At 37.3% G+C, this 25,560-nt stretch overlaps 1 protein-coding gene across 2 annotated transcripts in view; it reads left to right on the top strand.

Annotated features, from left to right (window-relative positions):
- The window catches only part of PTPN2 (protein tyrosine phosphatase non-receptor type 2), a 79,961-nt gene that overhangs the window by 35,489 nt on the left and 18,912 nt on the right, over positions 1–25,560 (top strand). For both annotated transcript variants that reach the window (XM_080821025.1, XM_080821024.1), the window contains exons 3-7: positions 6,754–6,854; positions 11,911–12,009; positions 16,131–16,268; positions 23,177–23,386; positions 25,110–25,262. In XM_080821025.1, coding sequence (XP_080677151.1) covers positions 6,754–6,854; positions 11,911–12,009; positions 16,131–16,268; positions 23,177–23,386; positions 25,110–25,262 — 701 coding nt within the window. The remainder of the gene's footprint in view (positions 1–6,753; positions 6,855–11,910; positions 12,010–16,130; positions 16,269–23,176; positions 23,387–25,109; positions 25,263–25,560) is intronic.

Here is a 25,560-nt window from a genome sequence, read left to right as displayed (position 1 = left end):
GTGTTCCATGGACTTCTGGTTGTAAGGAAAGTACTTTTCCCCCAACTCCCTCTACCCTCCATGTTTTAGGCTCTGTCTTTCCTTAAAGGAAAGATTCTGAGTTTCAAGGAAAATGGTGAGGTACTTACTGATAAATTGAGATTTGGTATGTCTCATTTTATACAAACTATTAAAGAGGAAAGATGTCCATGTTCCAAAGTACATTAATGGATTAATTGATTTTACACATTTTTAAAGGATACTTCCCAGGTGTGCTTTTCATTGCAGAGACTCCTAGGAATAGATTAAAGATCTGTTTTCAATTTAGAGATGTGTGAAAGCCGGATTTACTCAATTAACGTTGTGTCCTAGCAAGTTTAGGAACTGAAAATCTTGATGGACTAAAAGAGATTGAAATCACAGATAGTCAACCTAGTGTTTGAAAAAGATTGAGCCTTCTGGATGTTTCTAGAACAACACCTGCTTGGTTCGCAAGTTGGTGATGGTGTGTACCTGGGACATGCTTCCTTGTAACTCTCTGCATTTCTGCCACTGTTTAGTTCTGCCCTCGTCTCTTGATTAAACTGTTAGTGCCTCAGTGTGTTAAGTTGTCTTGCTTTTATTGAAGTCTATGCTCCCTAGTGCTGGTACTTATTTTCTTGGAATCAAATGTGCTTGTGTCAGTCCTCTAGAGAGCTTCATTGAGGTAGCCTGTGCCTGGAGCACAGCACACAAGGCTCTTCAGAGTCTGGCCTCAGCATGTTTTGGGACTTCTTCAGGCTTTTTCAGTTTTTGGTCCTTCATGATATACCAGTCCCTTTTACTCCTTTGTGTGTATGTGCTCCTTCTTCATCTTTGTAATGAAGCCTGCCCATCTCCCTCAGCCTCCTCAGGCATCAGTTGGTCACCTTTCTTTCCACAATACATAGTCCAATAAAGGTGGTACTAGGAATTACTACTTAATAGAATTTTTTTTTCTTTTTTCTAATTTTTAATTTTTTAAGTAATATTTAATTAAAAAAATTTTTTTAAGCTCAGTGTGGGGCATGAACTCATGACCCTGAGATCAAGACCTGAGCTGAGATCAAGAGTCGGTTATGCAACCAACTGAGCCACCCAGGCACTCCTAGAATTTTTTCTTTTCAAAAGCTTTAAATAAATTATGTGTTATTTTTATGTCATTGTTGCCTGGCTTCTAAAATATATTTGATGATACATGCAATGAAAATTGTATATAAAGTTGTTGAAGGATTTAAATGTAAAGAATGGACCTTTACAGTGGGGGTTCCCGAGAGACTGTTTAGAGCATAGTCTAGGTCTTCATGAAAGAGGTTTGTGTGACAGATGAAGATGGAAGTTGTTAGCCAACTTGGACATATCAGACAATGTAGTGTGGGAAATATGTAGTCTCTTAAGTCATACAACTTAGTTTGAATTTCCTCTTGTGCCTCTCTAGTGTGTGTATGGTAATGACTTGATGTTCCGAGTATTAGTAAAATGAGCATGATAATGTCAACTTCATAGAGTTGTGAGGATTGTTGCAGAAATTTTGTAAGGTGTGTCATACAGTACCTGACACATTCTAGGCACTGCATTCTATAGTGGTTGTAGTTGGTTATGTTGTTAATAAAGAAACTGTTCATCAAATTGAGTTTTATTTTCAAAAGAAACAATTGAAATGTCAATACTCTGTGTTTACTAAGGTGTGTGTTTCTTCATTACTATGGTAGTGCATGTATGATGACTTGGATTTTAGTTCTAGCTTTGCTTTTGGCTCATTGCTTGATTCAAGAGAGAAAATTAATATTTATGCCTCACATATTTAACTTGCAGAGTCAAAGAGGGTCAACATATCTGAAATGCTTTGCATTCTTGCAGTGAGGTAACATATAAATATAGACATTAGTCTTTGAAAACTTATGGTTTCTCTCTGATTGAGAACAGGAGAATTAGAGGAGAAAGTCTTTTCACTGCTGTACTAATGGAACTGGTCTTCTCCTTGCCCAGTTGATGATAATGATTGTTTATCTCTGCCTTGGTATAACCTAGGAGGATGGTTATGAGTGTGAATCCTTTTTCCTGTTTGACCTGGAAGACTTTTCAAAAAGGAGATCTTTTTACAATAATGATAAAAGGTGAACCAGTGAATGGGGTAGAGGGTGATTTAAAAAAAAAAAAAAAAGGCTTATTGTGACATTATTGAAAGAGGAAGCTAATCTGTATTGTCAGCTCAGGCCACAACTAGAGCGTCATTTCTTGACAGATGAAACCATTTCTCAGAAAACATACTGTTTGAGGGTGGGAGGTGAAGGGAATATTCATCAGAAGTTTGCTCAATTTTTATCCAATTTACAAGCTACAATTCTATTGGATATTGCATTTCTTCATTCACTTGGTGACAAGAATTAAGAACAGATGTGCCCCCATTTAAAAAATATATATATATATATGTACATATATACATTCTTGATAGTTCAGCTTTTGGTATTATTAGATGTTGAGAAATAAGATTTCCTGTGATTACTTTTGGGTATCTCATGTAGTGTAGTTTGAACTGTCTTCATTTTTCTCCCTTTTCTGGATTTTTTTAAAAGTAGGAAAGAGGGGGGCGCCTGGGTGGCTCAGTGGGTTAAGCCTCTGCCTTCAGCTCAGGTCATGATCTCAGGGTCCTGGGATGGAGCCCCGCATCGCATCGGGCTCTCTGCTCGGCAGGGAGCCTGCTTCCTCCTCTCTCTCTGCCTGCCTCTCTGCCTACTTGTGATCTCTGTCTGTCAAATAAATAAATAAAATCTTCCAAAAAAAAAAAATTAGGAAAGAGGGAGATAACCATATCCTTGCTTAGAATGATGGTAAAGTACTGGGGGCTTCGGGGCTTAATACTCAGAGCCCAGGGGTTATAGGACTCTGTTTAATAATCTCATTTCAGAGGTTTCTGGGCAGAATAAACTCTGGCAGAGGAGAAAGCATTTAACTTTCTAGTGTTTTTATGTTTTATTTTTTTTATACTAATTCAGAAGTCAGAACTTTGTTTTGAAATGAGCACTTCACAGGTTTTGGGCTGACTGATAGTAATAGGGCAGAGAGAAAGGGGACATTTGACTCCCAGGTTGTGAGGCGACCTGTGTCTACTCTCACAGATGTTTTAAGCCATACATGAAGTGATGATTCCTAATTGGAGACAAGCCATTGTCTCTTATCTTTGCTAGAGAATATAAATCATAAAGTCACAATTTCTCATAAAAAGGCTTTGATAGTTTCACTTCCTGAAATGTACTGTATAGTTACTAAGTTACTATCTTTGTAGATAGTTTTAACATGATATATTTTAGTTAACACTAGAAACTCTTTTTTCCCCTATGGAATCAGAATGTTAAATACGCTTTAAAGTTTTTATTAATCTTATTAATAAAGCAGAAGAATTCAAATAAATTTCTGATAATGTAGGTGAATTTCAGAGTTTTGTTTCTAATTAGTCATGAGGAGAAAATATAGGTTCAGCCAACATTTGTAGCCAGTTCTAAGTAGTTAGAGAGTTTTCCCAAGGAATACCTTCATTTTTTGGTCTTAATCTGCTAGCAAAATTTAAACATTTTTTTCTGAGAAAATTCTCAGTGTTCCTTTGCTTTTGTTGACTATATAAATAAATGTGAGAGGGAAGCAAGGCCACCATTTGGGGCCAGACTGTGCAGGACCCTGGGTGTCTTTTAGGTAGCACTCTGCTCCCTTTGGTCAGACCCTGGGGCTCCAAGAAGTGTATTTGTGCTTTTACCACTGTGTGATTCGGTGTTTTCAATGTATTGGAGTGACTGCTGGTGTAGATTTTAAAGCTAGAGGGAAAATAACTGAATTCTAGTTCGAGGTCCTGAGGGCAGGGTATAAACTGCCAAAGGTCTTTCTCTGGGTTTCTTTTCTCCAGAACTTCCAATGGCAACCTGCAAGATAACTCCATTCCCAGCGCCCTGGAGAGGAACTTTCCCGGTTTTTATGGATCCTTGCTTCTGTTGGCCAAATTGCTTTTTTCACTTGTGCAATAGATATGATTAACCTTTGGGGTTTGGGTTCTTTCTGTGATTACAACATGAGGAAATACATTCCTTTGGTATTCTATTCTAGTGGAACACGAATTTTAGGGATGGTGTGGCATTCTACAAGGGAACATTCTCCTGCTTTATCAGTGTTATCTAGGAGATATATGGTCTTTGTTTTGCTAATTAGGTAGCTGACCTTTTTACCAGCTCACGTAATTTAACTGTTAAAGGGTGATTAAGCTGTTAAAAAAAAAAAAAAAGTGACTGTTTAAAAAAAAAAAAAGTGCTTGCTGACATCATCTTTCCGAGAACACTAGTATAAGTGATTTACTATAACAAGATCTTAGTTTTTCCTGTTGGCAAATGACATGTAATATTTACAGAGGTCTTGGGTTCAGTCCAGCAGAAACATCTCAGATAAATTGATGTGTGAAACTGTAGCCATTTACCATTTTCTTTCATATGGAGATAATGTAAACAGGTTTTGTTTTAAGTTAAAAAGTGGGGAGAAAAAGGATACTTAGTATAAATTTCCTTCAGGAAAGCAGTTTAAATTGAAGGTATTCTCCAGAGTTAAAAATCCAATGTGTTTGGTTTATAATTCAGTTACATTCTTCTGACAGTTGTGTATTTAGGATACTAAGCCAGTGTTAACTGTGTTATTATGCATGTACTTTCTCTCCCTGAGAAAACGTCTCCTTTTTCATCAAAATGATAACAAGGTAAAGTTTTGTAGTCTACATATTTAAATCAGGATAAATTCTAAATCTGTGACATTTTTACTTTTTTTAACCCTAAAGCATGATTTTTTTTTAAGATTTTTTATTTATTTATTTGACAGACAGCGATCACAAGTAGGCAGAGAGGCAGGCAGAGAGAGAGGGAGAAGCAGGCTCCCTGCTGAGCAGAGAGCCCGATGTGGGGCTCGATCCCAGGACCCTGAAATCATGACCTGAGCCAAAGGCAGAGGCTTTAACCCACTGAGCCACCCAGGTGCCCCCTAAAGCATGATTTTTAATGGCTCCATTAAAGTGATACATCTTTCATGTATACTGTAATTGTTGTACATTTTGGAAATTTGTGTTATTTCCCCTTTTGTGTGTTACTGTTAATCCCTGTGTCTGTCTCTGGCTATATGTGTTGGTTTCATTTGCAGAAATGGGAACCTTGGATTTTAAAGGATTTTATACCTGTTACTCTAAACGAGGCATCTGAAAGTTCTCTTATAGTTTCATCTAGTGCTTACTAAGGGGCTAGATGTGGCCTTGACAGCACAGGAAATTATCATTAAAAAAAAAAAAAAAACTTTGCCAAAAATCTTTAAATTAAAAAAAAAAGTTATTTTTTCATTTTAATTTGCATTTCCTTAATAGATTAAATAAATGTTTTTCAAATTAATTAGTCTTTTGTGTATTGTCCCTGTTCACTTTTTAAAAACAGTGGTCTCTCATTTCTTACTGATTTGTAGGTACTCTTCAGATCTTAATGCTTTGGTTGTATTTTGGGTTTTTTTAATGAGCATTCATGACATTTTCTTAATTTTGAGGCGTGTTTTAAAAAAATTGATGTGTAGTGGACATACAATATTATATTATTTTCAGGTGTACAATATAATGATTCAGTGTTTATATGCATTCTGAAATGCTTACCACAATGAGTGTAATTACCATCTGTCGCCATAGAAAAGTTATTAGAATATTATTGACTATATTCCCTATGCTGTACTTTTTATGCAGGGAATTTACTTATAACCACAAGTTTGTAACTCTTAATCCCCTTTGCCTGTTTTGCTCATCTTCCCACCCTCCTACTCTCTGACAGCCACTGGTTTTGTTCTCTGGGTTTATGCATCTGTTTTTGTTTTTTGTTTTATTTTTTTAGATTCCACATATAAGTGAAGTCATATGGTGTGTTTTTTTGTTTTTTTGGTTTTTTTTGCCTGACTTATTTCAATTGGTATCATACCCTGTAGGGTCATCCATGTTGTTGAAGATGGTGACATTTTTACTTTTAAACGCTAGAAATATATCTAAACTAGATCTATTTATCTGTTGTGTTGTCCTGTAAAGAATTAGAATATTCCAGGTCGCCTGGCTGGCCCAGTCAGTAGAGCATGCAACTCTTAATCTTGGGTTTGTGAATTCCAGCCCCATATTGGGCATGGGGCCTACTTAAAAAAAAAAAAAAAAGAATAAGAGAGAAAGAAAGAAAAAGAATTAGAGTATTCCGTCTGTGTTTTAAAATCTTTAACACTTAATTTACATATAATTAAGTACTGAAAATTATTTAAATATAGTTGAATGCAGATCAACTGAATGAAGAAAATGAACTGTAGCTACCATGGAAATCCAGTCTCCTCTATCTGAGGCCATTTTGGATTTTTTTGTAGGTAGATCTATCAGTTCTTAGGCGCCAAGACTCTAAATGAATCTTTTACTTTTAGGACGGTAGGTGCTTTATTCCTTTTACTATATTTTATTCTTTGGTCAATTTTTCTGTTACAGTAGCTAACCTACTGTACAAACAAAAGCATTTCCAGTACCACAGTAACGAACAACAAGTTTCATTTTTATACTTCCTTCATAAAAAAGAGAATAATTTAGGACTTGACTCAACTCTCTTGTGGTGCTAGTTTATTTTTCTTTGTTTCTTCTATCATTTTAAAAGTACCCAGAACATTACTATTAAAGTAAAAAAGAAGTGAGAAGTTTGAAATGACAATTATGCTTATCATTCTCTGTTTCAGATGATCACAGTCGTGTTAAGCTGCAAAATGCTGAAAATGATTATATAAATGCCAGTTTAGTTGATATAGAAGAGGCGCAAAGGAGTTACATCTTAACACAGGCAAGTGATGGGATGTCAAGCAAATGCCTTGCAGTGCAGTTACTGTGGTTGGTCTGCTTTGAAACATAGCTAAAAGGATGTCTTCTTTTGGAAATGAAATGCCATTTCAATTTTTTCTGTCGTTATGTAGTAAAATGTAGATATCTTGGTGTTTTGCAGGTATGTATGTGAACATGAAATTAAAGTTATTTTTAAAAAGGAAATTTCTTTAATGAATGGCTTACACTAGTTCTTTTAAGGCAAATTATCTTCCTTGCTTTATACTGATACAAAATGCTTGTTAATGTTTTGTTAAGTTCTCTTCCCATAATCTCTATCATAACCAAAAGCCCTTCTCAACCCCTTTCTGTGGCATGCATTTTCAGAGAATATGAACATGCCTTTGATGATGTCTGGCCTTTGCTCAGAGTGAGGGTAGTAAGACCAGGTACCCAGAATACTGGCTGGGAGGCCAGAAAGCGTGAGGGTTCCTTGTGGCATTCTGCCCAGTTGCTTCTTGGCACATTGGCCACACCCATATTCCAGTACTAGTACTCTTTCATTGTTTGAAAATAGAAATTATTTTGGTTTATCCACACCAGCTACTCTTTATCAAATGACAAGAGACTTAATGAGTAGTGCTGTTATATCCCCCAGTTAATGATTTTTAAATTCAAAAGATAAGCTATATGTTCATAATATTTGAGCTTTTTAAAAATTTGGGTCAGAATAACCTGTTATTGAAAGAGACAGCAGTTTCATATAGTAAAATGATATTCTATTGGACTATTTCTGATTGACAGGAAATGAAAATAATTACTTCATTTTACTTAAAGTAGCTGCTATATGTTAAAAAAAAAAAAAGAGAGAGAGAAACTATTTTAAAAAATGGCAAGAACATAAAATCACAGTTCAAGGAAGAATATAAGGGTAGACAAATACCTGTGAAAAGATACATAATTTTTCTAACCATTAGGGAATATAATTTTAAACCAGTGGCCACCTCTCATTTTTTACCAGTGAAAATAGCAGAGATTTAAAAGTTTATAATACTCAATAGTTAAATATGTACAGACATAAAGATATATGTGAAGGTGTTTATTGCAACTTAGTTTTAATAGCACAGGACCAGAAATAATAGGACAGAAATAATCTGTGAGGGATTGGCTAAATAAATTACACATACAGCATTAATATTGGTTATTTCTAAGAATTAGGAATAATCAAACTTTATTGTTTTCTGCCTTTTTGTAATATTTGGAGTTTTTCTTATGAGGACTTACGACATTTTTAATAAACTCATTTTTTAGAATTTCAGTTTACTTTCTATTTGAAAAAAACCTATCATGTTCAAAAATAGAAAAGAATAATTACCCTAGATCCCTTCTCACACTCCTTTCTCTCTCTCTCTCTCTCTCTTTTTCTCTCCCTTTTTCCCCAGTCTTGTTTATTTGTTCTTTTTTTCTCATCATAATCCTAAATTTTGTAGGTGCTTCTCAGGTTTCTGATTTAGGAGTTTATTCCCCCCTTTCAGTCTACATCTCAGACTTCAACTCTTGGAAACTGTGTATTCAACCTTTATATCTTAAGAAAATATAGACACTGGATTCACAGCATCTGTGCCCAAATCCTGTCCAACTACTTCATTAGGTATTCATTCATGTGACAAAGATTTATTGAGTATCTACTGTGTGGTAGGCATTATCTAAATAAAACTGACTGTGGGGCACCTGAGTAGCTCAGTCAGTTAAGCATCTGACTCTTGATTTCAGCTCAGGTCCTGATCTCAGGATCCTGAGATCCAGCTCCATGTTGGGCTCCATGCTGAGCATGGCATCTGCTTGAGATTCTCTTTTTTTCCCTCTCCAACTGCCCCTCCCGCTCTTAAAATCTTTTTTAAAAATTAAATAGACATTAAGTAAAACCTTGTTGTTAGGAACTTTACATCATAGTAGGAAATAAAATTAGTAACAGTTAGCAATTTTGTAACCTTATTCTATACTTTATGTGTTTTGTATAATTTAAGGTTCAAAATAACTCTCTCCGGTAAACACTGTCATCACCCTGGTTTTATGCATGAGGAATTATCTAAAGAGACCAGGAACATTAAACAACTTTACCAAGCCCATGCAACAAGTGAGTTGAAGCCAGATTTGAAGCCCCTTTGGCTCCATGGGTCATGTTCTTAATCATTCAGCTCTCCTACCATAAGATTGCTGTGTGACCTTGGACAAGCTACCTAACTCCCCAAGCCTATGTGTGTATATCTATATTATAGATGTCTACCTATATTATCTCTGAAACAGTGCTAAGAGAAATTTTTATAGTTCCTGGTACTTTGGTAAGCCCTCCATGGATTATTCGTTGTGGCATGTGTTACTACTTTTTATTATTAGTAGTAATAGTAGTAGTAATAGTCCTCTTATAAAAACATTGTAAATCCCGTCGTGATAAAGAAAAATGCCTACTAATTGTGTTTAAGCACCCTGTCCCTATTGGACTGTGCTGTGTGTCCTGATAGAGCTCCCCACATTTAGAGCTGGAGGACTTGGAAGGGTGTCTTTAGCTTTTTTATTCTTTCCTGAATTTTCCCCCTATATATTCCAGGTCTTCACTGGATATTTTTATCCAGATAACTCATTTACATCGCAAATTCTGTATTTTCTACATCTAACTCTTCTTTTTCTTTCTTTTTTTTCCTTTTTTTAAACCAAGTCAGCTCCCTTCCTGTTTTTCCCACCTGGGTGAAAGCTATGCTCACCTTCTACCGAATCCTAATGCAGTTGCTTTTTAATTTATTTCCTTGCTACCAGTCCCTCCCTTCCTAACCTGTCTTTTTAGCAATGCCTCCAGAGTTATTTTTGTAACATACAAATCTGATCATATCACTTTACTTCTTAAAAAGTTTGGTGACTATTTCCTGCATTCAAGACCCTCCACACTCTACAGGTGTGGTTTCCTACTGCATACTTACCTGTACTTTGCCCTTATTGATTTCTTTGTCTCTCCCAAATGTACCCTATACTTGGCACATGCCTTGTCTTATTCTTGGAATGGACCCTGTCTTGCTCCCTGTCCTACGACGCCTCCCTGTATCAGCTCCCCCCTCATTTTTAAGGCTCTGTTGTACCGTCCTCCCTGCTTGGGAAGATCTGATGGTTTACCCCTCACTCTTGTGGTGCTTGATATGTTTCAGTTAGTAGAACAAGGACTTCTCCTTGCCTCTTAGTAAGCTCTTTGAAGGCTGGGGATATTTTATAGGACACAAAACTAGAGATGCTGAGTGTTTGTTAAAACCTTAGCTATTCTAATTGTTTGTTGCTTCTTTTTGTCACCTTTTTCCTCTGAAAAAAATTTTTTTTAAAGATTATATTTATTTGACAGAGAGAGACACAGCGAGAGAGCTAACACAGGCAGGGGGAGTGGGAGAGGGAGAAGCCGGCTTCCCACCTGCTTCAGGGAGCCTGATGTGGGGCTCGATCCCAGGACCCTGGGACCATGACCTAAGCTAAGGACAGATGCTTAATTGATTGAGCCACCCAGGCACCCCTCCTCTGAATTAAAAAAAAAAATAAATACACACACACACACACACACACACACACACACACACACATATATGTATATATATATTTATATATATAATCATTCCTTGCTGTAAATCTCCACTTCGCAAAAAACAAACAACCAAACAAACAACAAAAACTGTTAGTATTGCTTGTAGGTGGAAGAGCTGAGAAATAACCTGCACTACGACCTTAGAACCACTGACAGAATGTGTTTTGTGTTTCCATATGTATACACACTAAGGAGTGACTTTTCTGGTGAATGGATAGATCCATTTTTCTAGATGAAAGAAAAGGCATTCATTTTAACTGGTGATTTTCTCACTTCATTTCGTTTTAGAAGTAGATCAAGTAATAGATAATACACATCGAGTGAGGAGAACAGTATCTTCAAATATTTGGTTGTCATTACTCAGGATTCTGAGTGGATTTCTGGCCTTTTTATAACTTAGAAGCTTAGAGTTTATTAATTTAAATAATATTAATAAGGAATCTGCTACAAACCAGGGAATACAACTGCGTAAAAGATGCTTTCAGCCTCAAACCGTGTGAATCACCTTGTTTGTCAGGGGAAGCTGAAGTTCAGGAGACCTGGCCTCGAGCCCCTGAAGCTGCTGTTCTCTCTGCCCTGTGAGGAGAGTGCTTGCTGACTTGGCCGTTAGTTGCAGGAGAGCCTCATTCATTTTCACCTGTAAAATAAGTTATAATTTGACCCTGGCCTTTTCATCTCTTATTTGCCCTTACTTCTGCCCTATGCTCCCATTAAGTAAAATGTGAAGATAATTGGATTTGAGGACCCCCCCCCCCGGTAATATGAACCATTGCCTCTTTTAAGTCTTCTGTTGAGGTTGCACATGCTGTGGTTTTGTAGATTAACAGCTACAGGCACTTTGAAATTTCCGCTTTTTCTGGAAATCTTTTTCTGGTTCACTTGGGGTGGTTGGTTGGCCAGTGATGGCACACATTTCCTCTTTCATAGGACTGCCATGATCCATGGCAGGCAGGGCCTCTTTTCCTGCTATGAAAGCTGAAAGGGACAGAAATTTCCTTTGCAGCTAGAACATGACCAGTCAGATATTCCTGCCCATATTTTGACTCTGGTTTGTTGAAAGGTTATGTGTGATTGCTATAGCCACCTTCGTATGGCGATGCCAGCAAAGTGAAGTGATGGTAGTGCCAGGGTCAGGAGCACTGTCCCAGGTGGACTCATTTGAGCAGAGTCTTGCCTTGACATTGGTTCCCACTGAAGCCTGGCTTTCCAGCCCTCAACTCTGAAAGTCATCTGATAACCTAAAAAATTCCTTTGTGGCCGAAGTCAATAAAAGTCAGTTTTGATCATTTATAAACAACTAGTACAGACCAATTTTTTAACTCTAGTGGATTTAAAGTCATGATTTACTTATTATGATTCAGTACATTGTTCTTAAACCAGAAGCATACTTGAAGGAATTTTCCTTGAACCTTGTTCCATCTCCTTTCTCTTACCTCCTTCTTCTTCTGTGTTCTTACAGGGTCCACTTCCTAATACAGGTTGCCATTTCTGGCTCATGGTTTGGCAGCAAAAAACCAAAGCAGTTGTCATGCTAAACCGAATTGTGGAGAAGGAATCGGTGAGTAATACTTAATATTTACAACTGCTGTACTGCCTGTATCATTAGCTTATAAATGTTTTCATATTTCTTTTGGGATATTCATTGATTTATTGGTTTTGGCCTTGAATTGCTAAAGGCTCTGATCAGGGTGTTTCTGACCAGAAGTAGTATATCCTTTTCCTTTCTTACCTTAAGTATTTAAATAATAGTTGTACACCACTACTCTCCAAGATGTAAATATAGTGAAACACATATTGACCAGTGGTGACATAGGTCTTTGGAATCCCTAGGCTTTATTAGAATTTTTATCATTTATTATCATCAAAATCTTAAAAAGTTTGTAAAAGATTTAAGTGACAGGTTTTCGTTAACCTATATGAATTTTTATTGGCTTTTAGGTCATGAGACCGTAAGTTTGGGAATGTATAAATTTATTGAAACTTGAGGTACTGTCTAAACACAGTACTAATTAGTTAAATCTTTTAACTTTTGCACTTTTAGGTTCTTTTTCTGTCAAAGAAACAAATTGGAAAGTATTGTCAGTAAGGTCTCTGCAAGCCTAAGATCTTCTTCAGATTCCTGATTCTTACTTTTATCTAAATTAATATTTGGTGGCTTTCGATGGTGGTACAAATTATTCTATTCTCTTTCTAATCCTAAGTGGCATTCACATACCAGAATGTCTAGCAATGTTAGCATAGTTGTTTACAGTGGCTTTTTCATGGCTTCCAGTGTGACTTAAAAATTAAGTGATGATGACATTGTTTGAACAATATGAGCAGCATTGCAAAGTAGATGATTTGTAAGTTTCATCTCTCCTTTTGGAGTATAATTATTATATTCGTAAGATAAGACTTCCACTAGAAATTAGAGATCATATTTATGGTGGTTGGGACTAGATGCTTCATAAGATTCAAGTTTAATAATTCTGGGGAAGATTATTTCATGGGTGATATTGCTTTGTTTATGAAGAGGCCCCTAATGTCTGATTATCTTTCTTTTTATGCTGTTAGCAGATATTGCTGGTCAGCGATTAGTTCCTTATTTAGTTAAGGGTTACAAAATAGTGGTATTCCAATTTTATCATTCCCTCTTAAATTTTTGTTGGAATACTTCTATAGAAAGAAACTTTCGGAGTGCCTAGGGGCAGAGTCAGTTAAGCACCTGATTCTTGGTTGAGGCTTATGTTGTGATCTTAGGGTCTTGGGATCAAGCCCCATGTTGGGCTCTGCACTTAGCACAGAGTCTGCTTAAGTTTTTCTCTCCCTCTCCCTCCCCCTCCCCCGCCCCTGCTTCTCTAATAAATTAAAAAAAAAAAAAAAAAAGAAAGAAAAAAAGAAACTTCCCTTCTAGTTAGTTGACCACTTTTATATAGGAAAGCAGTTTTCAAAATAGTTGATTCCCTAGTGTCTCAACAGGTGACCAGTTAGATTTTTTTGGTGTGGGGACAGGGGCAGGAAGGGATCAGTTATTATGAACTCCTAGATTTAATCATATATGATGTACTTTACTCCATTGCAGTTATTATGTGTCTTAGTAGTTGAATTATTTCTCTGTTAGCTAGCAGGAATCTCTGCAAGTTGGGCTGAGTCAGAAATCTAAGAGATAAAACCAAAGAGTCTTGAATAATTTTCTTACTGTCTGGAATGACTCCTTAACCTCTTCTTCATAGAATCAGCCATTTCTCTAAGGAACCCTGGTTTCTTTTATTGGACAGTGGTATTTCAAGATGACAGTAAAAATAGGAATATTTACTGATGCTGGGTTGATCATTGTTTTTAGAGCTTTTTAGTGAACAGAGCTAAGGAAAATATGTGTTTGTGTGTTAGATAACATACTTCAAGGGTTCATACTGATACTCCAATTCAAATTTAGAACAGTAGGGGGATAGCTTAATGCTTTCGATCTTGTATCTGTTGCTTCCTTTTTCCATACCATGAATCCAGCTTCTCAAAGACACAATGGGTAAAGAATATTTCATAATGACTCATTTACTTTGTCCCATGTTAAAACACCAAAAATACTCATAATAAGAGTATCAACTCCATCACCAAAATAATTACTAAATAAGTTTTAAATTTTTTATGTTTTTCCATCTCGTTCTGTTTTTAAGTTGTACTTTACCTACATTGTCAGAGTATATAACATCCTATACTGTGGTCTCTCTCTTATATCCCTTGTAAAATCTTTGTTCTACATGTAAATAAATATATATTTAATTTACACTCTCGGTCTTACTGATGTCTCTCCAGTCGTTCTGTAGATAGCTCATTCTGTAGTGCATACTAAAGAGGGAACTCATGGGCATTATAGTTCCTGATTTCTTACCTGTCGATGAGAGGTTACTGTGCTGTCCTAATGCTTAAAAGTCACTTTGGCAGGATATAAAATCTTGGCTCACATTTGCTTTGCTTTGAGCAACTTAAATACATTACTCCCATTTCCTTTTGGCATTACAGATTCTGACAAAGTCAATTGGATATCTGATTTTATTTCCTTTGTAAGTCATGTGTTCTTTTTTATCTAGGTTACCAAAAAACTTTTTTTTCCTTCAAATCCTGTTAATTTTACCAAAATATGTCTTAAGTGTTGGTTATTCTGGGTCAGTTTTTCCAGATGCATAGTATGTTCTTTAAATTGTATTCATTTTACTTGTTAGTATTTACTCTTTGCTTGCTTTAGTGTTCTTCTTTGGGTCCTCCTGTGATACACACTAGATTTTCTTTGCTGATTTTTATTTTTATTTTTTTTTAAAGATTTTATTTATTTATTTGACAGAGAGAGATCACAAGTAGGCAGAGAGGCAGGCAGAGAGAGTGAGAGAGAAGCAGGCTCCCTGCCGAGCAGAGAGCCCGATGCGGGACTCGATCCCAGGACCCTGAGATCATCACCCAAGCCGAAGGCAGCGGCTTAAACCACTGAGCCACCCAGGCGCCCCTCTTTGCTGATTTTTATATTTGTCACTTTCTCTTAACTCCTGTCTTTCACTCCATTTCTTTTTTATTTAAGAAATGTCTTCCTTTTCCTCTTCTTTTTTCCTAGGACGTTATCTGATGTGCTTATTCATGCCTCTGTTCTTTTTAGTTTAGTCTTCCTTTCTGAAATGATTTGTTCTTTGATTCCTAATTTTTTTCTGTTTCCTATCACTACATTTCTGAGTTGTTCTCACTTATGCTCTTTCACTTCTTGGATCATATTTAAAATGTCTTTTAGCACCCTTGGAAGTATTAGCTTATAGTAATTATTTGTTTGGAGGTGTTGTTACTGTTTGTGATTTGAAAAAGAAGAAATGACCATATTTTATAAGGATATTTGTGTGGGTTTTTTTTTCCCCCTAATGAAGTGGCTCTTTATCTCACCTTGCCACATAATTTGGCTTTTGGGAAGATGCTTTTATCGTCACAAATAGGAATTCCATATTAGTAGCTCTGCCAAAGTATACCAACTCTAGATAAAGGGGGCTTATCTTCTTATTCTTTTTTTAAAGATGCTATTTATTAGAGAAAGGGAGAGAGCATAATCAAGGGGAGGGGAATAGGGAGAGAGATAAGCATGCTCCCTGCTGAGTGGGAGCCCTGAGACAGGGGGGCTCCATCCCAGGACTCTGAGATCATGACCCGAGCCAAAGTCCGATGCTTAACTGACTGAGCCACCCAGGCACCCCTAAGGAGACTTAAATTCTGATTCATTCCCCTGACTTAATTTTGTTATTTCTAGATAAATAGTATGTGGTAGCAGATTCATAGGTATTTCTAGAAAATACTTGTAAAATAAAACCTTTTTAATACTGTTTGAAGAAAAGATTCTTACAACAGGTTGATAATTTTAGAAATGTAAAGTGAATGCCAGTATGATGTTAAAATATAGGTTATCATGCTTTAGAAATGACAGATTCACTTTTATGAACGTATCTGTTGATGGCTTTTTTTTACTATAAGTTATAGTAACATTTTACAGACCTGCTTTTATAAAATGCCAATCTTATTAAAATACATTGATCATCAAATGTAGTACAGTTGTTTGTAGATTTGGGTACTTGAAAAAAATATAGCATGTATGTGTGTGGTTTGTCTTCCATTCCCAGCTTTTTAGGGTTTCATAATGTCTATGAACTAATATCTACATATTCTTAACTTTAGGTTAAATGTGCACAGTACTGGCCGACAAAAGATGATCGAGAGATGCTGTTTAAAGAAACAGGATTCAGTGTGAAGTTCTTGTCAGAAGATGTGAAGTCATATTTTACAGTACATCTACTGCAGTTAGAAAATATCAATGTAAGACTCTTCATGCCCAAATGATTGGACGTTATATTGCTGATTTTCAGAATTATTTTTTTGTCATGAGATTTGAAGTTTGGGGCTGCACATACATTTTGATAGTATCTAAAATAGTATGTAGTCATAACCATAGTGTTTACATTGTGTTTCCTACATGTGGTAGCTCTCTGAGGACCCTTGAGAAAACCTAGAAACAAAGGATTTTGAAGTTCAGGTCCATATATGAGGATTAAAGATAGGATGAAGAGAGAGAGCTTTACAATCAAGCTAACCTGGATTCACATCCCGGATTTGAATTGGATTTGGATTTGACTCAAATCCAAATTTGATTCAAATTCAAATCCAGGTTTGAATTTGAATTGGATTCAAAACCTGGATTCAAATCTTTTGTTTAGTAGAAATGTCCCTGGGTCCTGTTCCTCAACATCCCTCACCCTTCCCTCATCTGTAAAGCTGAGACTGTAATAATGCCCTCTCAGGGCTGTCGCGGAGATCAAAGGAAGATGCGTACGCAGGCCACCTGATGTAGAACAGGTGCCCAGTAAACATGGCAGCACTTGGTGCTTCTGAGAGTGGCAGGCAAGTCAAGAAAATCACTTAGTGGAATGTTCTTAATTCAGATGATTGACCACAGAGAAATTTGTCCTTCCTGAATTTTGGGAAATGGTGAAATAAATTTAGCATATGGTCCCAAGAACATTTATTAGGATCTTTTCCAGAAATATGAGAATTGTTCCTTCTTTCTTGGTTGAGATACATGTACATGGTGGATTATGAACCTGCTATTGTCAAGTTGAGGATCAAGACATTTCTCCCCCTTTTACCCCCTACATGTCTTCTTTGTGTTGTAATCAGGATAACTGGAAAATATAATATGCTCTTAGGAGGTAGGAAAACTAGAAAATAGGAAAATGTTTGTTTGCCAAAAAATGATTTCAGGAATGTATCTAGTCTGTATAGTGAGATACTGTTTTAGTTAACCATTAGCTGAATTAAATGATTAACATGGGATCATTAACCAAAAAAAGTTTTATAGAGAGGGGCTATATAAAGTGCATACACACACACACTTTTAGAGACGAAGAAATACATTTTATGGTTGATCTCTTAGAATGCCTCTGTTTTTGCTGCGTACTATAAGGTCAGGTGCGCAGTGTTGAAGGCCGAGGCCCAGTTTCCCGTGACATCCATAACTAAGCTTTTTATGTGATCTCTTAGGTTATCTAAGTCTTAAGGTTGGGAATTACAAGACTTAGATTTATTTATAAATTTCTTATTGTAGTTTTTTGTACCAACTGTTCCATTTACATATGTCTTAAGCTGCCCTGACCTACATCAGCAACTGTTTGACACTAGCCTGTGCAGTACTCATTCCCAGAAATGGAATGCTTTTCTATAAACTTCCCATGGTTCTTCGAATCTTCTTCTCTTGGTATTTATCCCAGGTACCTCCTCTGCTTCTGGCATGAAAACTTACTTGAATGGAGAAGGTCATAGATGTTTTTCCCTGTTTCTGACATCTGTCCTAATTAAGAGTTGATTATACCTTAATAATAAAATGAGTTTTGTTTTTTGTTTTTCATTTTGCCAATCACTTTTACGTATATATGATTTGACCCACAGTCTTCCTATAATGTGATAGAGTAAATATTCTTAATATTTCCATATTTCCAGTATTTTTTAAAAACCTATAATCCGTTCAGATTATAAGATTTTTTCCTGTAAATAGATTACTCGGCTAATAAGTGACAGGCCAGAACTCAATCCAGATCTCTTGACTTGGAATGACATGGGGCTAAGTCTTTTGAAAAAAGTACTAATTGTCCTAGTAAAGGAAGATTCTTGGTTCTAAAGCATCTTTCTGTGAACTGGCCAACCACTGTTTTAGTTGTTAGCGACTGAGTGATTTCTTATTGGCCTGGGTTCAGAATCCACCATAATTAATAGCAACAGTATGCTTACATTCTACCTTACAATCTTTAGTAAGAGCTAGGAATGTTAGAAGAACAAAGTAGCATTTCAACATGAGAATCAGAATTGCATTTGGTTAAGTATTTCCACTCTAGATCCAGATTGCCTGAGTTGAAATCCCAACTGTATGCCTCCTGGCTGTGTGGCTGGTCCCACTGTTTACCCTCTGTGCGTCAGTTTCTCATCTACAGAATGAGGATAAAGACCACGTGCCTCAGAGGTTTGCTATAAGGATCAAGGGAATTAATGCTGTAACAGGCCTAAGACTCCATGCAGAATTCACGATTAGTAGCTTTAGTTGTGTGCATCTGTTTCCTTTGTCATATCAGTGAACTGGGAGGGACTACAGGAGCAAGGGCAGTTGAGAAGAATAAGTTGAGGGAGAAAGAAATACCAAAGGAGTGAGAATGGTGATGCTGCAGGTGGGGAGAGGTCACCAACCTCACCCTGAGCTGCAGAGAACCAGTCTGCTGCTAAAGGAGTGTGACTTGTATGCATTAACAGGTCTGGGGCCAAAGCCATGGGTCTATGTGGTCCCTGCTCTTTTACTGCCCTCTCGTTTAAGGGAGCATAAAGCCACACACCAGCAGCTCCTTCCAGTGTCTTCAGTAGAGCTCAGAGTTTGAACTTTTGCCCCTGAATGAAGAGACTCCATCTCTGCTTTTGAAGTGGCCCTGCGGCTTAAGCTACGGGGAAGGTTTTGCAGGGCTTTTAAAAATGTAAGGTCATCTTGAGTGCTTATTTGTCTTTCAGGATTTTCTTTTTAGTTGCCCTTCACTATTTTCCATAATATTGTTGGCCGGCTTTATGTTTATCAGGTTCCAGGAATACTATTGTAATGCTGGCTGCCTTCTGTTTCTCTGTCCCTGTAGATTTGCCCAGAACAGGATGAGTGCCTAATTATTATCATGCTCGTCTGGGATTTGATTCAAAATAGTCTGAACAGTTTATCCCCACCTGGAGTGTCATCCTCTCTTCTCTGCCTATTTATATCCTGCACACCCTTCAGGACCACCTTGTGGCCCATTTCTTGGTTAGGGCTTTCTTCGTTCATCTGTGACGCATTCCTTCCTAATAGCTGTAATCTTAACACTTCTCTCCATAATTTAAATCTTACCATTTTACTGGCTTATTTAGTACTTTGTACTTTGACTCCATAACAAGGTGTTCAGCTCCCTATGGATAGAGTCCTTTCGTGTTACTTTTGTGCTTCCCTCTGCCATTGCACCGAGTGAGTGGTCATTCTAAAACACAGACATGATCCTTCCACTTTGCTCTAAAAAACCCTTTCTGTGGCCAATGCAGAAGTCCAGGACCTGGCCCAGATTGGTCCTTCCTCCTAGTCTAGATACTCAGTGTTTGTTCTTGCTAACAGCCCTACACTTCTCAAAAAGGCTGATCCCTGGGGGCCCACACCCCTGTGTATTGCTTTTCTCTCTCAGAATGCAAGCCCCATGCCTACCTGTTTCTGTCACTCTCCTCTCCTCCTGATCTGATGAGTTCATCTTTCAGAATGAATTACAGTAACTAAATATTTAATACAGACCATATAATGATCCTGGCAAAAATTGATGAGGGACTGAACTAAGGCACTTATGGTGAGCTACAGATCTCATATAAATTGGTATTTAGGAGATAGGGTTCACAAACTTTGCTACTCCATGGTGTAGAGGAAATAATAAGTTAAACAGTTGAAAATGTGGAGAGGTTTACAATTGATTGGAGCTTATTAGGGGCTACAATAGAGACAATTCATGTAATTGCTTCAGAAAAGGTATCTGTTAAGTATTTATCATATGCAGGCATAGGTTAGGCACTTCACATTCACGGTTTCATTTATTCCTCATTAATGCCTCAATAATGTTTGAGAAATACTCCTTTCGTTTATGCCTTGTAAGGTAAGTACTGTTTTTAACCATTTACAGATGACAAAATTGGGCTTATGATGAAAGTCTTGGAAACATAATCTTGGTACTTCTGTTAATGCCCAAAGTGTGAAAATAATTGGGCCTAGGACCAAAGTGCCGTGTAGATTTCTTTGTAATAATTAGAAAATTTATAATCTTATCTGTCTGTATAAAATAGTAGTTAACTTGAATTTGAATGGCTTTAGGTGGCATACACTTAAATTGCCATAAGCCTGGCTATTGCCCCTGGTCTTAAACCTACTCAGTTCCTAGCTTATTTTCCTGGCCTCCATATATAATGAATTAGATATCCTTATTCAGGGATAGAATTCTCCTTCAAAATATCTAAATAAGATTTTGCCTTAAAAAGAAGAGTGAACCACTGACATTTTGTGTGGAGTGTGGTGTGCGTAAGTCAGTGTTTACAAAGAAGATTTGGCAGGCATGTGCAGATGGGGACTGCCGTGTAATTGCAGATGCAACCAGGTGTCCATGGGGTGTGAGGTCAGCATTGAGAGGGGATGGAGAGGCCAGCTGGGTGTCACAGGAGGACTGATGGGACTTGATGACTGGGAGAAGGAAAGGGGGCTTCCACCAGTTTTGAAATAGGGAGTTTGTCAAAAATTGCAAAGGCTACATGTAGAGAGCTTGTTTGGAATAAAGATGAATTTGGTTTTAGCTCTCTAGCCTTTGGCAGTCCTTCCCCCCCACCCCTTTTTTTTTCCAGCACGAAAAAGAAAAGAGGTCCAGTCAAGCATATAAACATTTCTTTTCTATCATAGTAGTAAACATATGGGTCTTACTGCTTCATGAAGTGGTCCTTTGGGAATTGTATGATTTTTGTGAGCTGTGACTTTGAATCTTGTTTCGGTAGGGACACATTAGTAAAAATTAACTTCTTAAGAAGTTCTTTAGTCTGGTCCTGTTAGGGGAAGAAAAAAGACTGATTCTCAAAAATCTATTAGTGGGGAAGACTGCATTATACAAACAGTCGTGAACATTTCTGGGAACTGGCTTTGAGTATCCCAGACAGCGTGACCTGAATTTGAAAAAAATCAAGAGACTGCTAGTCTTGAGCCAAAATCATACAAGTGGAAAAAAAAGCAAACAGTTGCTCAGGATTGTGGGTTGACTCTAGGTTTTAAGCCAGAGGTGATGCAGTAAGTGAGCATAAGTGAGTATACAGCTGTGTCGGAAACTGGGCCGTACCGTGCAGAGCACAGCTCACAGGTGAGCCGGGTTCTGGCACCACCGCTCTCAGACCAGGTAGCTCCAGCAGGTCCACACTGGACCTGGTTTAGACTCACATGGCAGAATCTGGTCCTGCTGTGTGAGGTCAGCGCTGCATGGTAGTGGATGACTACAGCCTGGCAGTGTGTGTTGGGGTGGGGTGGGGGGGCTGGAAATAAGGGGTAAACACGCCCACTGGAATCTTAGACCACATTTAAAGGAAGATGTGGCTTTGAGTTCCCCATGCCCCTGGGCTATGGCAGGAACAGCCACTTTAGCCCATTTCTGTGCTGGTATTGTGTTGTTACGTGTCCATTTATGGCTTTGTAAGAAGAAACTGAAGATTAGCCTTCTTAATTTGGAATTTTTTCAATACCTTTTTTTAATACAGTAAATTTAACCCCCCCCTTTTTACATACAATAAGCTATAATTTTAAAAGAAAATGTTTTGAAATTTAGGAATCCCAATGATCATTTTAATTAGTAATAGATTTCTGTCTTCTAATACTATTAGTGTACTGAGAGCCTATGGATCAGAGTGTATTTGGAATTATGAAAGCTGAATTTTAAGAAAATTAGTCACTGAAAGTATGTAATTTGAAATTTTTAAAAGAATTTCTGCACTGTATTTAATCAGTGTTATACCTTGTATAACCATTCTAGGACTTAGGAGTCTTCATTTCTACTGAAAAAGGGGGAAATTTTATTTTTTATAACATGAATATTAATTCTGAAAACTTGTACCAAAAGCAGGATACTATAATAATAATCTTTAGCTGTTAGCCATTAAAATTATCGTGTGGTGGTTGTTGGTTTTTCCCCAATGTTGCTTGTATGGCTTCTCTCTCTATAAACATCCTACAATGAAACTGAGAAATTGTTCAGAGATATGTTAGAGAGTTACTGCTTCAGTTTACAAAAATGAAGACTGGAAGGCACTAAAGTGCTTCATGGGGCAAAAGGCAGCTGGCAAAAGCTTAGGAACATTTTCATAATGAGTTAGTCAGAAATAAAGCTCATCAGGAAGATCCAGGAAGTGATAGTGAATGCCAGGCAGGCTTTAAGAGACAGGAAGCATCGAGCTTATTGGTAAACCATTTTAGCACATCAGCTAAGTCCTATAAACAGTTTTAGGATTGGCAGTTATTACCATGGGGAAGAGCAGCAGTTAGAAGAACGATTTCGATTAAAAATGTAAAGATTGTTTCTTTAAATTAATTCTTGAGTTGCTCCTCTGAGCCTGTGTAGCACAATCTACAAGATAACTCATATAATGAGAAAAATTAGATCTAAAAATGTTGGGCATTCTTAAAATGGAAACCATTAAAGAATGTAAAATTATACTGGTAGGATTTTTTTTTTTTTAGAAAAGAAAAAGGAATACTCCTCACGATGTATGAATTAAAATATTGGCAACACGTATGGTGTAGGTTGGTGGTTAAGAGCCCAGACTGCTGTTTCAAATTCAGGCTCTTCCATTTCTTAACGTGTCACCTTGGGTAAATTACTTAATCTTTTGCCTCTGTTATCTCATCTGGAAAAGGGGTTTTATTAGGACCGTTGTAGGGGTTGACTTAATACATAAAAAGCTTAGGACATGCCTGCAAAATAATGTTTTAGAAATACTACCATTAATAAATTCCAGATTCTCCTGAAGAACTCCCGACTTGTGTGAGTGATTATCAAAAACCAAACCAAAAAATCACGGTATTAAAAACATTAACACAAAACACATAGTAGTTTTTTTGAACGAAAAGAAATTAGAACTAACTTTTCCCTTGATTTTCACTTTTTTAGAGTGGTGAAACCAGAACAATATCTCACTTTCATTATACTACCTGGCCAGATTTTGGAGTCCCTGAATCACCAGCTTCATTTCTCAATTTCTTATTTAAAGTGAGAGAGTCTGGTTCCTTGAATCCTGAACACGGGCCTGCAGTGATCCACTGTAGCGCGGGCATTGGGCGGTCAGGCACCTTTTCTCTAGTAGATACCTGTCTTGTTCTGGTAAGTGCTGCTGATGATCTAATGTTAGTCTTGTTTAATTTTTTATTGTTTTCCCTGGCAGAAGTAAGCTCTAACGTCAATATCCCAGAACTGTGATTTTCAAAACTTAAACTTCTGCATTCTTCAGAAAAACATAAAAAAATTTCACTTATACCCTTTTAAAAACTGCCTCTTATTTGTGAGTGGTGGGGCTCTGTCCAAGATGATTCTAGAGATCTCCAAAAAGACTTTTATTTCCCCCCTGATAGCTTTATATTACAGAAATAATAGGTCTTTCCCCTTCCTTGTTTTTCAAATACAAATTGACATAAAATACTGAATTTCTTCCAGTTCAAACAACATTTCTCTTGCCCTGAGTTTCCTTATTTACAAACTAAGGATAATGATACAATTTTCCTCACGGGTCTGGCGAGAATTAAATGAATTAATACATTTGGAACACTTAGGGTCCCTGGTATTTTCTAAGCACTCAGTAAATGTTGGTATTATTACTCCCCTGAGATTCCGATCTCTACCCTCCAAGGGCTGTGCTCTTTTCTCCACCAACCCATTCCCAGCCCAGCCTGGATACAGGCCGATGCCTTTTCTTTTTAGAATGTCCATTTTTTCCTTATTTGGGGCATAGGGCATCTCTGGAGCGCAGGAAGGGTTGAATGTTCGTACACCTACTGTATTGCTTCACTATTCTGCCTGTAATACACACTTCAATCAAAAACTGGATTGTTACAGGGTGCCTGGATGGCTTCGTTGGTAGAGCATGCAGCTCTTGATCTTGGAGTCATGAGTTGAAGCACCATGTCAGGCATAGAGCATACTTAATTTAAAATTAAAATTAAAATTTAAAAAGTTTAAAAGAAAACTGGGTTGGGGCACCTGGATGGCTGTCAGTCAGACGTCTGACTTGGTTTTGGCTCAGGTCATGATCTTGGTCGTGCACTCAGTGCAGAGTCCACTTGAGATTCTCTCTGTCTCCCTCTGCGCCTCCTGCCCCACGCCCACACTCTCTCACTCTCAGATAAAATAAAATCTTAAACTGATTGTTACATTAAAGTGAACTTTGACACGTTGAACAAAACATTCTACTGTCTGTACACTTAATGGTGAATGACTATTAAAAACTGGGTTGTGTGTTTGTGCCTATTCCCTAACAGATATAACTTCCACTTTATTCTTTTTCAGCGGGGTCGAGGGTTATGCTGGTTAAAATACAAGATCGATGGTCCGGAGCTGGTGCAGGGACTTAACAGTGTCCTTGTGGGCTTAGGCTCTTACTGTCTTCCTTCTCCACCATCTTTAGATGGCTGATGGATACAGACATGAAGGCAGAAGGGCACTGGGCAAAAAAGATTTACTTCTGTCAAGACCTTTAAAAACAAAACACTAATCTCATTGGATTTATCTTTACATTAAGCTGAAACTGGTCCTAAGTTCTTCCTTAGACAAATACTGGCCTGAGTAAATAAGATTACTGTGATTGGTTTGAAATCAGTTGTGTATCAGGTAAAGGCCTCCATCTACTGCTTGAACAGTTGGGGTGTGGGAAAGGTGGTTGGTTGGGGTAGCTGTTCTGTACAGAAAGAGTTACAGCTACAGTGCTACCTTCTTGTTCTTGGGGAGACCCACTGCACACTGCAGAATGCTTAGCAGCTAGCTATCCTGTATTGCTTCTCTTTCCTGGACTCTTAACAACAAAAGGCTTGAATAATTTTTACCTTTCTTGCAGATGGAAAAAGGAGATGATATTAACATTAAACAACTGTTACTGAATATGAGGAAATACCGAATGGGACTTATTCAGACACCAGATCAACTCAGATTTTCATATATGACTATAATAGAAGGAGGAAAATTTATAAAGGGAGATTCAAATATACAGGTAAACTTTTTTAGGGAAATAAATAATACCTGTGTATTATATATGATTAGCATCAAATAACGGCTATACTCCACTGAAGCACTTGTTTTCTCCCTTCCTTCCAAAAAGCATATTTCCATTCATGTGGAAAACCCAGCTGGCCATCTTAAAATTGTAAAGTTTAAGCTCACGTCCTCATATATACCTCAGCCTCATGTTAAATGTTTCCTGTTACTCAAAAGCCCTAGTGGGAACAAGATTTTATTAAAGTGGAATTTTCATATAAGGAAGTTAGTTTAAGCATTAAACCAGAGAATTT

Source organism: Martes martes (assembly GCF_963455335.1).
Source record: "Martes martes genome assembly, chromosome: 13".
In the NCBI taxonomy this organism is placed as follows: Eukaryota; Metazoa; Chordata; class Mammalia; order Carnivora; family Mustelidae; genus Martes; species Martes martes.
The sequence above is the reverse complement of the archived record's forward strand: the minus strand, read 5'-3'. Positions and strand labels throughout refer to the sequence as shown.